We start from the raw sequence: 14,234 nt of genomic DNA on the forward strand, positions 1-14,234 counted from the left end.
ATTATTTTTTATTTCTTGAAAAATATTTATAGTTCTTTTTAAACTAATAGACTTTTTTTATATCCTTGAAAGTATTTTTTTTGGCTAAATTGAATTTTTTATTTTGTTATTTTCATTCATATGCAGTTTTGGTTTCCCAATTTTAGAATAGAGACATTTAGTATCTTTAATTTTAAAAATACAAAATTTTAATTCTCTCATCAAATTGCATTTATACTTATACAAAATTGGTATATGTTAATTGTTAAATTTCAAGGTTTACTTATACTTAAATGATGGAAACTTTAGTAACATGACATTTGAAGATAAAAAAACTAAAAAAGATACATAAAACTAAGACATTAATAAAATAAGTACCTATCACTTGTTAAAATAAATACTTGTTAAAATAAATACAAATGAAATTTTTTTGTAAGTTATTTTTTTTTTTAATTTTTATCTTTACATGTTATTATATCATTAAATATTGTGTCATGTAAGTTGTGACATGTCACCAAACAACGTTAAAATTTAATGATTCACGATTATCAAATTGATAATAGACAAAATTTTATATATTTTTTTAATAAATATCTTTACTTTAAAATAAGAAGATTAAAATCATATATTAAAAAGTATAGGGATAAAAGTGTAATTTAACTTTTTTTATATTCATATATATTTTTAGTTTTATCATTCCAAAATTTAAAATCATTAATTCTTATCTTAACGATAATTTTAAAATAGATATAAAACATTTAATTTAAGAAATTATAAATTTTTGTTAAAAGTATTACACACTAACATATGGATAAAATCATTTGACTTTTAAAAAATAAGTAGTTAAAATATAAAACAACATTTCTAAATTTTAGAAGATAAAAAATTAATTTTTATAAATAATAAAATTAAAACTTGTTCATTTTATAACTAAAGTCATATTTTAAAAAAAGAAAAATAATAACCAAATACAGTGCCACTGGTTATTATATCATTGGCTAACACTAAATTTTTTTCATCCATAAACATTGACTTTCAACTTGACACTAATAACGTCGCTTTATTACGCAAATTAATTAGAGTTTGCCACTTAGACTCTAACATTAGCGTTAGCCTTTTTAATTTGGTTTTAGCTTATACTTTTGTGTCGGTTAAAGTCCCATCAACTCAAAAGCCAACGAAGCTGTATTTAGCATTGATTTTTGCAGGCTGATGCTAAATGGAAATTTTGATATTCTTCACAAACTTTGAAAAAACTTTTATCAAATTAAAAGCGAAAAAAGCTTGTCATTAAATGGATATTTACTTGGAAGTGATCACAATTATAATTTCTTTTATTACATATAATTTTTCATGCAATTTTTACATAAAATTTTTGTAAGAAAATAGTTCTTATAATTTATTTTTTTTACACCTTTAATATATGATTTATAACTTCTTAAATTCTTAGAATGTAGGTAAAGGTTAAACTCAATTTTACAAAATTCATTTGTAAGGTAAATATTGTCTTCACTTATATAATATTTAGTTGTCTTATCTCTAATCAATGTAAGACTTAAAATTTTCTTAAATATTAATTAGACTATATTATTAAAAAAAAATCAATTCATTATATTGAACTACAAAATTATATTATTATAAATTATAATAATTCTTAAAATATTTAATATTTTAAAAAATATTATTAAATAGTTTCATTTTCAAAGCTATCAATAAATTAAAAGTCATTATTATTAATTTATACATTTAATTAAAATAAATGTTTAGTTTACTAATATTTTAAATTATAATTAATTTTGATGAAATATTTATAAATAATTTAGTAAAATAATATTTTGTTTAGTAAATATTTTGAATTTTTAAATTTTATAAATTATCATTAAATTGAAATTCATAATCATTAATTTTTAAACTCATAAATTTAAACAGCTTATTTTTATTTTTTTATTTTTTATTTTACTTGCAGATTAAAATTCAGAAGAAAAGTTACCTTCGGAATTTTTCTATCATTTATTATAATACTAATAAATATTATTTTTAAATTTATTTTTACAAGAAAATTTACAATAAAAGAAAGAAAATTTTTACAACATTTTCTGCAAAGGGTAAAATTAAAAGAGCATATTAATTTTATTGAGAATCTGAGACAAAGGAATTACTTAGTACTTCCCACTATTGTAATTTTATGCAAAATGGAAGTTAATTTCTGACTTCCTCTAATTTTGTAATTCCCCAATTAGATGTTGAGGAATATGAAATGAAATCACAATTACAATAAATAATGAAAAGCAGCGAGGGACGACAAGATGAAACTAGCATGCAAAAGGTCATTAGAAAGTGCATAGATTTGTTGGCATATATCTTCATGTGTTGATAGCATCCAAAGCTAAGATTGTGCTGAGGTTCATTGGGTTCATGTAGGTTCTAGAGCCTGACATGATTTCCTCCGCAATGAGCCTGTTGGCCTTTTCAGAAGGATGGAATGCATCCCAAAATGCATACAAGTCTCTGTTAGGACAAAGGTTGGAGAGTGGTGTGCACAACCCTAGACCATTGTAAGGTCCTTGCCCACAACATGCTACTTTTGATGTAACAAAACCAAATTGTTGAGGGTTACTAATGAAGTTGTTGTGCATTTTTCCTGTGTTTGCAGCAATGAAAACGTCACTTCCAATTTTCCTGTTGAGTTGTAGTAACATTTGTTCAAGTTGTGGGTTAAACAATTGTGCAGCTCTTTGAAGGTCAGGAGCACATTGTCCATTTCTGCCACGTTGGGCCAATTCTGAAGGAACACAACCCAATGGTCCTGTGCCTGTCACAAGAACTCTGCGAGCTCCAAGATCATATAGCCTCTGCATGCAATTGCAACATATATATGAGAAATTAAAATAATATTATGATCTCAACTCTCAAGTCAACACATTAAGTATTGATTAACAAATAAAATATGTTACCTGCAAAAGCTTTTGGTATTCAGAGATGAGATACTTGACATATTGAGGCAGTGGGTACTGGCGGGACCTTGCTGAATTTGGCACCAAGTAGTAGTTGTTTACGAAATCATTGCCACCACAAGTGATGAGAACCAGTGCTCGATTCACCAGACTCTTTGCCTCTGAAGCTCCAATTATAGCACTCACTCTTCTTTGGTACTCTTGAAAATACTCTAGCTGTCTATACATTCTGATTATGTTAACCTGCAAAAGTTGCATGCATTTATACATTAGAGAACACACATATGTGTATAGGAACTGGCTAGGAAGTAATTAATAATTAACTTACAAACTGAATTCCTGTGTCATTAAGGATTCCAATTCCAGCAGAAGCAAAATTGGCACCGACTAGGAGCCTGTTTCCATTTAATTCTGGACTCAAGTATGGCAATGTAGACTCAGCACCAAGTCGTTGACCTGAAACAATCCAAATAGTTAGATATATATGTGTGTCTATGTTAATTATTATATGCAAAAAAGTTGAAAAGTTGAATGATATATATATGGATGATAAAAATGAAACTTAACTGATAAGATCAGGAATGTTGTAGCCATTGGAGAAACGACCAGTTGGTCTATGAGTTGGAGCATAATCAATTCCATAAGGAGGAGCATCAGCACGTGCAGTTGTGGCCAAGTAATTGTTATTTCCATTATCAACTAATGAATCTCCAAATACAAAGAATGCCCTTGGCCTAGCTTCAGCCCCAGTGACAATGACCCCAATTACCAGAACTAAACTAAGAATGGCCAAAGGACCAAAACTTGACAAAATTCCCATGTTGAAATGAATCTTTGGATGTGGGGTTTGGTGTGCTACTAGCTAGCTAATTCGAGATGTAGACGGAGAATGTACAAGGATTCAAGTCTTTATATAATGAGCCTTTTCGCTCGATTTGACACAGATCTTACCAGTTTAGGAGGGCGCTTTAGTGCTCTTTAATTTAAGGTTTTATGTTCTTCTAAAATGGTGGCATTGGTCAAAAAGAAAAATAAACATAAATGCGATCGTTGGACTATTCATTCAGTTGCAACTAGAATTGGTAGATGGTAAAGTTCATTAAATTTTTTCTTGTTAATTCAAAATATTCCATTGCCGATGCGCATATTAACTGTACTGAGTGGCGTTTTACTTAAAACTTTGTATTAAGCAGCAATGTTTAATTATTTCGAAGTAATAAACTTGTAAACATTTTGTTCACAAAGCTGCCTCAAATATCTTACAGACGCGTGATAACCTAAAAGAAAATTGAGACCCTTTATCATAACTAATAATAAAAAGTTGTTTTCCAAACTAAGGATCAATGTAGAAAACGACCAATTAATCGTAAGGCGTATGGTGGATATGCATGTGCTAAAAAAATAAGTAACTATTGTATTGGATTTTGGGCTCCTATGCGGGGAATAGACTTAAATATAGAATAAGTTCATCTTGTCTCATTTAATCAGGTGAAGAGGGGTCACATTAGGATACAGAGAAAGTATCTCATTTTGAGAAAATAGTAGCAAAATATAAAGAGAAGAAAAGAGAGAAAGTTACAGGTCACATATCCACCGAATAGTATTTATTGAATTGTAATTGGAGATATGTTTTACTAATAAGTGTCAATTGTGTCTAAAAAAAATATTAAATTAGGATACTTATCTAGCATAATTTTCTTTTAAAAGAATGATGAAATTATTGTAAATATAAATAGAATCAAAAAGGATTTTCAAATAAGTGATTTTTATGGAGTGATGATTTTGGTGACCAATTGCTTCTTTGTCTTGCAGATTTTGGAGATTGGAACAAGAAAAAGTCTCTGGGAGAAAACGGCTCAACCCTTTTAGGGGACTAAGCGTTTTTAAGGCAGAGAACAGTACAAGTAGAATATAGGCAAAAGGGCTAAGCGCCTCAAAAGGGCCGAGCGGTTTGGTCAGGGAAGAAGGAGCAGTCTCGGCCTCCAAGGTGCTCAGTGCTCATAAAGGGCTTGGTCCTTTGGAATACTTAAGTCAAGGTTGAAGGATTCTCCCAAGCGCTCAGTGGATTAAAAGGGCTCAGCCCTTTGGATTTCTTCATGATGGATTCTCAAATCCGTTCAATTGTTCCCAAGCGCTGAGCGATTCCTTCTCTCTCCTACTTACCCTATTTTATTTTCATCACATATAAAAAGGCTGGAACTTGAAGAAAATGGGAGCAAAGTGAGAACAAAGAACAGTACATTAAATGGAACACTCTAGAGCTCGTGGAAACGAAGTTCCTAGGATCAATCTTCTTCTACCTTTCTTTTTGTTGTTTTCTTCTTGTGATCTCCTCCACTATGGAGAACTAAAACTCCTTGGTTGGGATTAAATGTTATCATCAAACTCCCGTGTATCCCTTTGATTCATATATGCTATATTTATTATTTAGTGCTAGTGATTCGGATTTTGTTCTTAAAACTTTGATAAATTGATCATTTATCTTTGATCTTGGATTTAGATTTTGGTTAGGAAACGTTTTCTAAATCTAGTTTTGAAATGAATCACCTATTAGTCTCAAAAGCTCGGAATAGTTTCAAAATTGATAGTTGTAATGAGTTCTAATTCTTAATGTGAGATATCTAACTGGATGAAGTAAGGAATCATTCATTAAGTTGGATATATCCTAGAATTTCTAATGTCAAGGAATTGCTTTAGAATGAATATAGAGAACTCAATGGTAATGAATAATAGAGTTATTTGTAAGAATATATCATTAAGAATGTATAGAAGGGAGATTGATGAAATTTAATCCCAACTTCTTAATATATATGTGTTTCTCTAAATTTAATTTGGTTCCAGAAGTTTGGTCTACTTTTGTTTATATCAAACACTTGATGTTTTTGAACATTGGAAATTAGATTCAACAAGTAACAACTAGTATAACAAAAATCATTTCTACTTCACAAGTCCCTGAGGATCGACAACCTTTTACTATATTATAGAGACTTGTGTGCACTTTCCATAAAAGCTGATGAGGTTCCACTTGTGAATCCTCAAGAACACCTTCAAATGCTTCTAGGTTCCTTGGAAGGATGGCAAGGAAGGAAGCTCCAAGAAGCACCAATGTGACCTAAACCTAACCAAACCAAGTCCAGAAGAAGAGAAGGTTATCCTAGCTCTACAAAGAGAGGAGCTTAAGGAGGGTAGAGGTAGGATAGAGTGACTTTCGGAGGGAGAGAGTTCAAGTGTGAGAAATCTCTTGCATATATCCAAAAGTGCTTACAACTCTCAGCCACTTAGAATATATAGGGAAAATTTAGGTTAAGGGAACCATGGGTTAGCCTAAGGTTAAGTGAAACATGGTTCATCCTTGTCTTTTGATTGTTTGATCCGTGGTTCATCCTTGTGTTCTTGTCACCTTTTGAGTTTAATCTTTCCTAGATCTATTTTTTGCCTAAAATTTGATGGATCTAGTTGTCATGTTGCTTGAATGATTCATCTATGCGTTTATGATCAATTGCTTTCATGAATCATGCTCCATTCTATTATGCTTTTAGAAATTTTCTGCCTATGATCTTTTTGATTTGCTTGAGTCATATTTGAAATCTTATTTGGTCATTGTGTGTTTGAGTCAATTTTATTTTGAATCCATGTCTAGAAGTAATGTGTAGTTCTTTTATTGTTCATCATTCTTAGCTATGCTTGTTTAACTTTGTGTTTTTATTTTTCATCTTGAAAATTTTTCTGGATTTGGCCAAGATCCTTATTGTCTTGTGTGCTCATAATTTTTGTTTGAATTTGAGTTCATAAACTACTACTAGTTCATTAGTAGTTTTCTTAGATTTTAGGTTTCCTATACTATAAAATGTCTTGAAATTTTTTTTCCTATTCGTGAGTTTGATCTTGTGTGAGAATTGTTTTCTGAAAATTTTTGTTTAAGATTCATTTTGAAATTTGAATTGTAGAGCCAAAACCGTGCACGTGCTAAACAAACAAGCAAGTACAAAAAGCATGTTGCATTTACATTGCATCTTGACCTAATTTTCTTGCCATTTGCATTTCAAATTTGAACCGGTTTTGTGCTTCAACCTAAGTGTGACCGAGAGTGTGTGTTTGCAAATTGTTTTAAAGAAAAAGGCATCTCCTAAGATAAAAAAAAATAGAACAAAGTTTAAAAGAAAATGCAATAGCAAAGTGATTAAAAAAAAATATAGCTAAACCTAATTACTCAAAGTAAAAGCCATACAAGGAGATTTGTGTTGAAATTGTTCAAATTTCTTCTCGGTTATACATTGCCTCTTGTGTCTACAATTTTTTTTTCAGCTTACATATTTTGAGTGCTTTGGTTTTGTTAATCAATTCTAGATCTTATCTAGGTTAATTCCTTCTTGTCCTAGCCAATTCTTTGTTCTTTGTTCATCTATATTGTCTTCTCCTAAACTCTACTCTTGTCTTCTTTCACTCTCAAATCTCTTGGCTGTTTATGTTCATTTTGGTACTCAAATGTGACCTAAGTTTTGACCTAGCCTATCTCCTTAGAAGCTAGTTCTACAAGGGTCATCAAAAGAGGACTAAGAAAAGAAGGAGGGAGGGACAAAGAGTGCTCTCGGATTTGGCTACCAAACTTGAAACACCAAACACTTTGTTGGCTGAAATTTTGTGGCTGCTGGACTTTCACATCCGAGGAGATACATTAGAGTTTCAATTGATTTGTAATTGAATTTTAAAAAAAAAATAGAGTATTAGTGACGGATTTAGAGACCAAATCTTCCTTACTACTTTGACTTTTTGTTGCAAAATTGGTCACTAATCCCTCACTAATTTTGGTGGCTGTTTTTGACTTATCTTGAAGCCACTTGTTTACTTTGCTGTTCAGTTTGTTATTCATTGTAATTTGGCCATTTTTAGGAGTGTCTTGGGTGTGTCTTTGGTACACAACCATCTCTCCTTAGGTTTCTAATTTTCGTTAAACTTGGTGAGAGTGGTCCTTGATTGGTCTTTGGTATCTCTCAAGCTCTCACCTTAGGAAAACGTTTAGATAGTTTTATTTTTTCTTGAAATCATACTTGTTTTAGTTGCTTTAATTCGCCTAGTTTATCTTAGTTCACAAATCACAAAAAAAAAATAATTTTCATTGAAAAGATTTTGGTGGAGATTAACTACAAGGGGGATTGGTAATTTTTACTTGAAGAGACTTGGTTTTTAAGTGGCTCTTAGTAGCTCACCTCCCTCCAAAGTTCAATTTGTATACTTAGTCCTCCAAGTACTTAGTCTTAACCTTGTTAAAAAAAAAATTCTTTCAAAACTTCTTTTATCAAAAGAAATCTTTCTCCTATAATGGAAGAATTTTCTACTCCTCAAAGTGATAGTAATTCAAGTGATTACAATGACATGGAAAAAGTAACACATGAATTAAGATCACTCAAAATTTGGAAAGAGCAAGAGTCCAAACAAAGACTCAAAGAAAAACTTGAAAGAGAGGCTCAACTTGCTCTTTTGGAGGAGGAAATTCGTTTGTTAAAGGAAAAAGAAGAAAAATTGCACCACAAGCACCGAAGTTGATAGACTATGGCCAAGGCCAAGGAATCCAAGAGGTGATATCTTAAAAGAACCAAGAGGAATGGGATGATATTAAAGACCTTTCATATGTTTGTGCTTATAGTAGTCTCTTTGTATAGGCTTATTTTTGCCTTTGTATTTGTGAGGCACTTTACTTGCTTTTAACTAGTGATTGTATATTGATTTTAGGGTGGGTTACTTGGAGAGTTTAACTCCATTTAACCTCCTTTGTTGATACATTCATTTTATATTTTTTCAGTAGGGAAAAAGGGGTGGCATTTAGCAATGCTTGAGGGTGTGACTAGTAATTGGGCCAGAACTGGGCCTAGGCAAAATTTTGCATATTAGACTCATTTTGCTCCTAATTTTTCATAGATTTGATTTAGCTAGGTCTCATCATCATATGATGAACCTAACTAAACCAAATCAAATATTTTTGAAATAAATCATGGAGCATTTTTGAGCCTTGCCCGCCTAGCTCATTCCTTTTATTCTTGGCCAAAATTTCTAGCTTCTCTTACAAGCTTTGAAGCTTTCCTTCCAAGCTTCTAAACCTTAGTAGATTTGGTTGACCTTACCGTGGTTCTTAAGTGAACCATGGTCAAGGTTAGCTTCTCCTACAAGTTTTAGAAACCGTGGATGGTTTAGCTACACCTTACCATGGTTCCTAGTGAGCCATGGTTAAGGTTAACTTCCTCTACAAGCTACCTCTCCCTATATATTTCTAAATTGCTCATTGTACTTCACTTTTTGAGATATGAAATCAGAATTTGACTCAAATTCTCTCCTCTTAAAGTCCTAAATTTCGTGGAGAAACTTTCTCTCTAAGTTTCTCTCAAAGGTTTCCAACCTTTTAGCTTGTTCAACAAGCTTCATCACTCTTTCATGGAGTAACCGAACCTCCTTGGTGATTCTTCTCCATTGAAACTTCTTAAAAGGAGTTCCTCATCCAAATTCGTGGTTAACCTCAAGAGTTTAAAGGTCTTGGAATGGAACACTTGAAGATTCATCAATCTTCTCCAAGTAGTTCCATCAGTTTTTGTATCAGAGCCTTGGTGCTCTTGAGGTTATGTGTTCCTAAACTTTGTTTGAATCCGTGTTGTCTCTTCCATATTTTACATGTCACTTCTTGTGTTTTCTGTATGGATCTAGGTTTAATACATATTTTGATGGATCCTATATGTCACATGAGAATTGATTGATTCACATTTTTCTTGTTCCATTAATCTTGAATCAATCCGGTTTTGGTGCTTTAGGTTTCTATGAATTTGTGCATTTTTTATTTTGTTGAGTCTTCTCTTATTCCTTATGACCTAAATCCGTGATTGGATTATGATAATGAATAGCATGTGTTTTTGGTTTATAATCTTGTGTTTTGTCTAGAGTCATGTGTAGTCCTTTACATGTCATTAATTCCTAGACTAGCTTGTTTAACCTTTGTTTTTGTGTTGTTTTTGGTCAATTCGTTTTGTGCAATTTATATACTCTTTGTACCTGACCTATATGTGCTTTTGCTTTACATGATTGAGTTCTTAATTTTCTATTAGTCCTAGCAAATTTCTTAGAGTTAGGTTTCCTTTATGTATTGTTAAAAGTTTTGTCAAAAAAAATTGTTAAACACTTTTCCTACTAGGTTTCTTTGAGTCTTGCTTTGTGACTGAAACTTTTAACACATTTTAAGTCCTCAAAACAGAGGCAAAACAGAGGTATAATAGTTTTAAAAACATTAGAAAAGCAAAAGAAAAAGTGCTTAAAAATTTGACCTAAAATAGCACAAAATTGTGAAGCACTAGTTGATTAACTCATTTGAATACCTCTTGTTTTGTGTGAAAATTTTTGTAGCAGTTCTATCCTATTAAATCCGAGACTTACACATGTTTAAAAGGCATTAAACTCCTGTGTCAACAAAGAAAAAGAAAGAACAAAAGAATTTACAAAAGAAAACAAAAAGAAAGAACATAAGAAAAGCCAAGGAGTGAAAATTTGTGTGAATTAGCTCTCAGTTTTGGTGAAATTTTTGCCTATTAATTTTTAGTCCAGCCACATATTTTGTGTCTTATTTTTGTTTCTAATCTTAGCTTTGTTTTTGTAATCCATTCTAGTGCCTTTGTTAGGAATTCCTTTGCGTACTAGCTTTCAAATAGTGCTTTATTTGTTACTTGTCTTTTCTTGGAATTCCTTCTAGTCTTGTCACATTGCTTTCCACCACTTGGTGTAGCTGTTCCGAATTGTGCATTTTCAGTTTTTAGACTTTTTATTCCATCACTTAAGGTGTGTTGAGTGCTCCTTGAAGGTGTTGAAGGCCAAGCTCAAAGGAAGTCAATATTGGAGGCTTTTTGGTGGCAACCTAGAAGAATTTATTCTCCATTGGATTTTTGGCTTTGAGTTCTAAACACCTAGAAGTATCCATCATCAAGGCTACTTCTAAAAGTGGAGTGATACACTTGTGAGGGCAGCAATTTTGGTGGCTGGAATTGGAAGCAAAGGAACAACCAAATTTTAGTAAATTTTTTTGTGAAAACAAGAAATTAGTAACAAATTTAGTGACGGAAATTTTGATTTCAAAAAATTTCTATTTCTAAATCCATCACTAAATTTGTCACTAATTAGTGGCTGAATTTTGTTTCTAAAAACTTTTGTTGCAGCCATTAATTTCATTTCAAGTGAATTTGCATTTCATTTGAATGTGAATTTACATTTCATTTAGTGTAAATTTGCATTTCATTTGGTGTAAATTTACATTTCATCTCTTGTAAATTTTTCAACTTCTCATTTTTTGTACAAGGCCTTTATTAAGGAGTGTCTTGGAGTTCCTTTGGTGTATCTCCATCTCTCCTTAAGTTTTCTAATAGTAAAACCGTGTAGTACTTGTGAGAGGGTCCTTGAAGGTCTTTGGTGCCTTTTAAGCTCTCACATAGGTTTAATTGCTTTCAACGCCTAGTTTATGTTTTCTTGTCTTTAAGATTTCATGCAATTTATGTTTTAAGCAATTTATGTTTTCAGCAATTTAAGTTTTCAAGCAATCTATGTTTTCTTGCCATTTATGTTTTCAAGTATTGATTAATTGTACATTTTAGGCACTTGCTTATTATTTTTCTTTGAAAAATATCTTTGTGAAAATTGTTTTGTGCAAGGCAAACGTACAAGGGGGTTTAGAGATTTTTACTTGAAGAGGCTTGGTTATTAAGTGGCTCTTTAGTAGCTTACCTCCTTCCATAGTTCAATTTGTACTCTTAGACCTCTAAGTGCCAAGTCTAAGCACTTCAAAAATATTATTTTCTTAAAATCTATTTTTGTGTGAAGAGAAAAATCTTGTTTAAAATGTCTCAACAATCCAACTATAGTGGAAGTGATAGCTCTCCTAAGATCATTTCTTACTTAAAAAAAGGGCTAAAATCACTTAAACTATGGAAGAAGCAAGAGGCCTTTCAAAAAGAGAAGGAGAAAATTGAAAGAGAGGCCAAACTTGCTATCCTAGATGAGAAGTTGAGAATTCTTAAACAAGAAGAAGAAAAATTGAAAGAAGACATGAGAAAACACAAAAGAAGAAGACAAATGAAAATCAAAAGAAAATAAGAAATAGAAAAAATAAAGAACTTTGTGTAGGGAAGAGTAAAGAGGAAGAAATATCCTCTAAAGGATTTGTGACTAAAGAGAATTGTTTTAGTACTAAAAATCCTATGAAAAAAATTCTCTTTATTCATAAAGATCTTAACTCTTGCCCTCATTCTGCCACTAGTCTTGAGGAGGAGATTTATAAATCCATTATTTTTAAAGAAAAAGAGTCTCAACTTCAAGATTTGGTGAAGGAGAAGTGGACTTCACCTAGTTCTACTTCTCATTCTACTTCCTTGGTGGTGCCCAAGGTAGATAGCCTTCTTTTGTGTAGGACTTTTCCTACCTTAGTTGTGTCAATAATGCACCCAATTTATGGAATATATTATTTGTTGGATATAACATATGAACCTTCAAGGTTCCTTGTGACAAATTCTTTTCATAACTATCCAACAAATAATATAATCCAAAATTGTTTAGGAAATTTCTTAGTAGTATTTTCCTTATTTTCTAGGAAATTCCTAGGTTACCACATAGGGTAGTTTAGGCAAGATGTTCTAGTTTTTAGGATTGAGTCTCTAGTGTGCTATAGTTTTAGTTTTAGCACATTTTTAGGATTTAGTAATATATGTAGTCTATGTTTAGGAGATGATCCTATTCATTATATTATAAGGTCTAGTATCATTGATTTCTTTAGGTTCCATGAAAGGATTCCTTCTAGGATATACCTTTCACATTTATTTGTTGAAAATATCACCTCTAATGAATTGTATTATATATTTGTAGGTGTGGCCAATAATCATGAAGACCCTCGAGATTTGAGGTCAAATCCTTTTCAAGAGGGAGGGGATGATAGACTATGGCCAAGGCCAAGGAATCCAAGAGGTGATATCTTAAAAGAACCAAGAGGAATGGGATGATATTAAAGACTTTTCATATGTTTGTGCATATAGTAGTCTCTTTGTATAGGCTTATTTTTGCCTTTGTATTTGTGAGGCACTTTACTTGCTTTTAACTAGTGATTGTATATTGATTTTAGGGTGGGTTACTTGGAGAGTTTAACTCCATTTAACCTCCTTTGTTGATACATTCATTTTATATTTTTTCAGTAGGGACAAAGGGGTGGCATTTAGCAATGCTTGAGGGTGTGACTAGTAATTGGGCCAGAACTGGGCCTAGGCAAAATTTTGCATATTAGACTCATTTTGCTCCTAATTTTTCATAGATTTGATTTAGCTAGGTCTCATCATCATATGATGAACCTAACTAAACCAAATCAAATATTTTTGAAATAAATCATGGAGCATTTTTGAGCCTTGCCCGCCTAGCTCATTCCTTTTATTCTTGGCCAAAATTTCTAACTTCTCTTACAAGCTTTGAAGCTTTCCTTCCAAGCTTCTAAACCTTAGTAGATTTGGCTGACCTTACCATGGTTCTTAAGTGAACCATGGTCAAGATTAGCTTCTCCTACAAGTTTTAAAAACCATGGATGGTTAGCTACACCTTACCATGGTTCCTAGTGAGCCATGGTTAAGGTTAACTTCCTCTACAAGCTACCTCTCCCTATATATTTCTAAATTGCTCATTGTACTTCACTTTTTGAGATATGAAATCAAAATTTGACTCAAATTCTCTCCTCTTAAAGTCCTAAATTTCGTGGAGAAACTTTCTCCCTAAGTTTCTCTCAAAGGTTTCCAACCTTTTAGCTTGTTCAACAAGCTTCATCACTCTTTCATGGAGTAACAAAACCTCCTTGGTGATTCTTCTCCATTGAAACTTCTTAAAAAGAGTTCCTCATCCAAATTCGTGGTCAACCTCAAGAGTTTAAAGGTATTGGAATGGAGCACTTGAAGATTCATCAATCTTCTCCAAGTAGTTCAATCAGAAGTAGACATAGCTCCCAAACTCATAGTTCAACCATAGGAGAGTCAATGCATGATGATAGCCTATCCTTAGGTAATCATTACCAACAACCTCCTAGAAGAGTTCATAGGACCCCCAAAGTAAGGGAATCTAGGGTAGATCTCCCTTATTTTCATGGCAAAGATTATGTTGAGGGGTACCTTGATTGGGAGATGAAGGTTGAACAAATCTTCACTTGCCATCAAGGAAAATATTACCATTGCTAGATTTTTGAGTGGGTTGACTTTTGAGATAAGAGATAAGGTTGAGCTTCTTTCTTATAGAGATTTGAATGACTTGGTT

The 14,234-nt window shown here is 32.0% G+C and overlaps 1 protein-coding gene across 1 annotated transcript; it reads right to left on the bottom strand.

Moving 5' to 3' along the window:
- Positions 1 to 2,085: 2,085 nt before the first annotated feature.
- LOC109818233 (GDSL esterase/lipase At5g33370) lies at positions 2,086 to 3,818 on the bottom strand. The gene is made up of 4 exons (XM_020383665.3): positions 3,501 to 3,818; positions 3,262 to 3,389; positions 2,934 to 3,176; positions 2,086 to 2,831 (listed from the first exon to the last, which is right to left on the bottom strand). Exons 1-4 carry the CDS (start codon positions 3,751 to 3,753, stop codon positions 2,343 to 2,345), a joined length of 1,113 nt encoding a protein of 370 aa, XP_020239254.2. The 5' UTR covers positions 3,754 to 3,818; the 3' UTR covers positions 2,086 to 2,342.
- Positions 3,819 to 14,234: the final 10,416 nt, after the last annotated feature.

Source organism: Cajanus cajan, chromosome 2 (genome assembly GCF_000230855.2).
Source record: "Cajanus cajan strain Asha chromosome 2, NIPB_CcT2T_4, whole genome shotgun sequence".
NCBI lineage: Eukaryota > Viridiplantae > Streptophyta > Magnoliopsida > Fabales > Fabaceae > Cajanus > Cajanus cajan.

Excerpts from the sequence above, each read along its gene's own strand:
- LOC109818233 (XM_020383665.3), bottom strand. The coding sequence starts at position 3,753 with ATGGGAATTTTGTCAAGTTTTGGTCCTTTGGCCATTCTTAGTTTAGTT. Across the intron at positions 3,390-3,500 it reads CAACATTCCTGATCTTATCA|GTCAACGACTTGGTGCTGAG; the intron begins GTTAAGTTTCAT and ends GGATTGTTTCAG. Across the intron at positions 3,177-3,261 it reads ATGACACAGGAATTCAGTTT|GTTAACATAATCAGAATGTA; the intron begins GTAAGTTAATTA and ends CAACTTTTGCAG.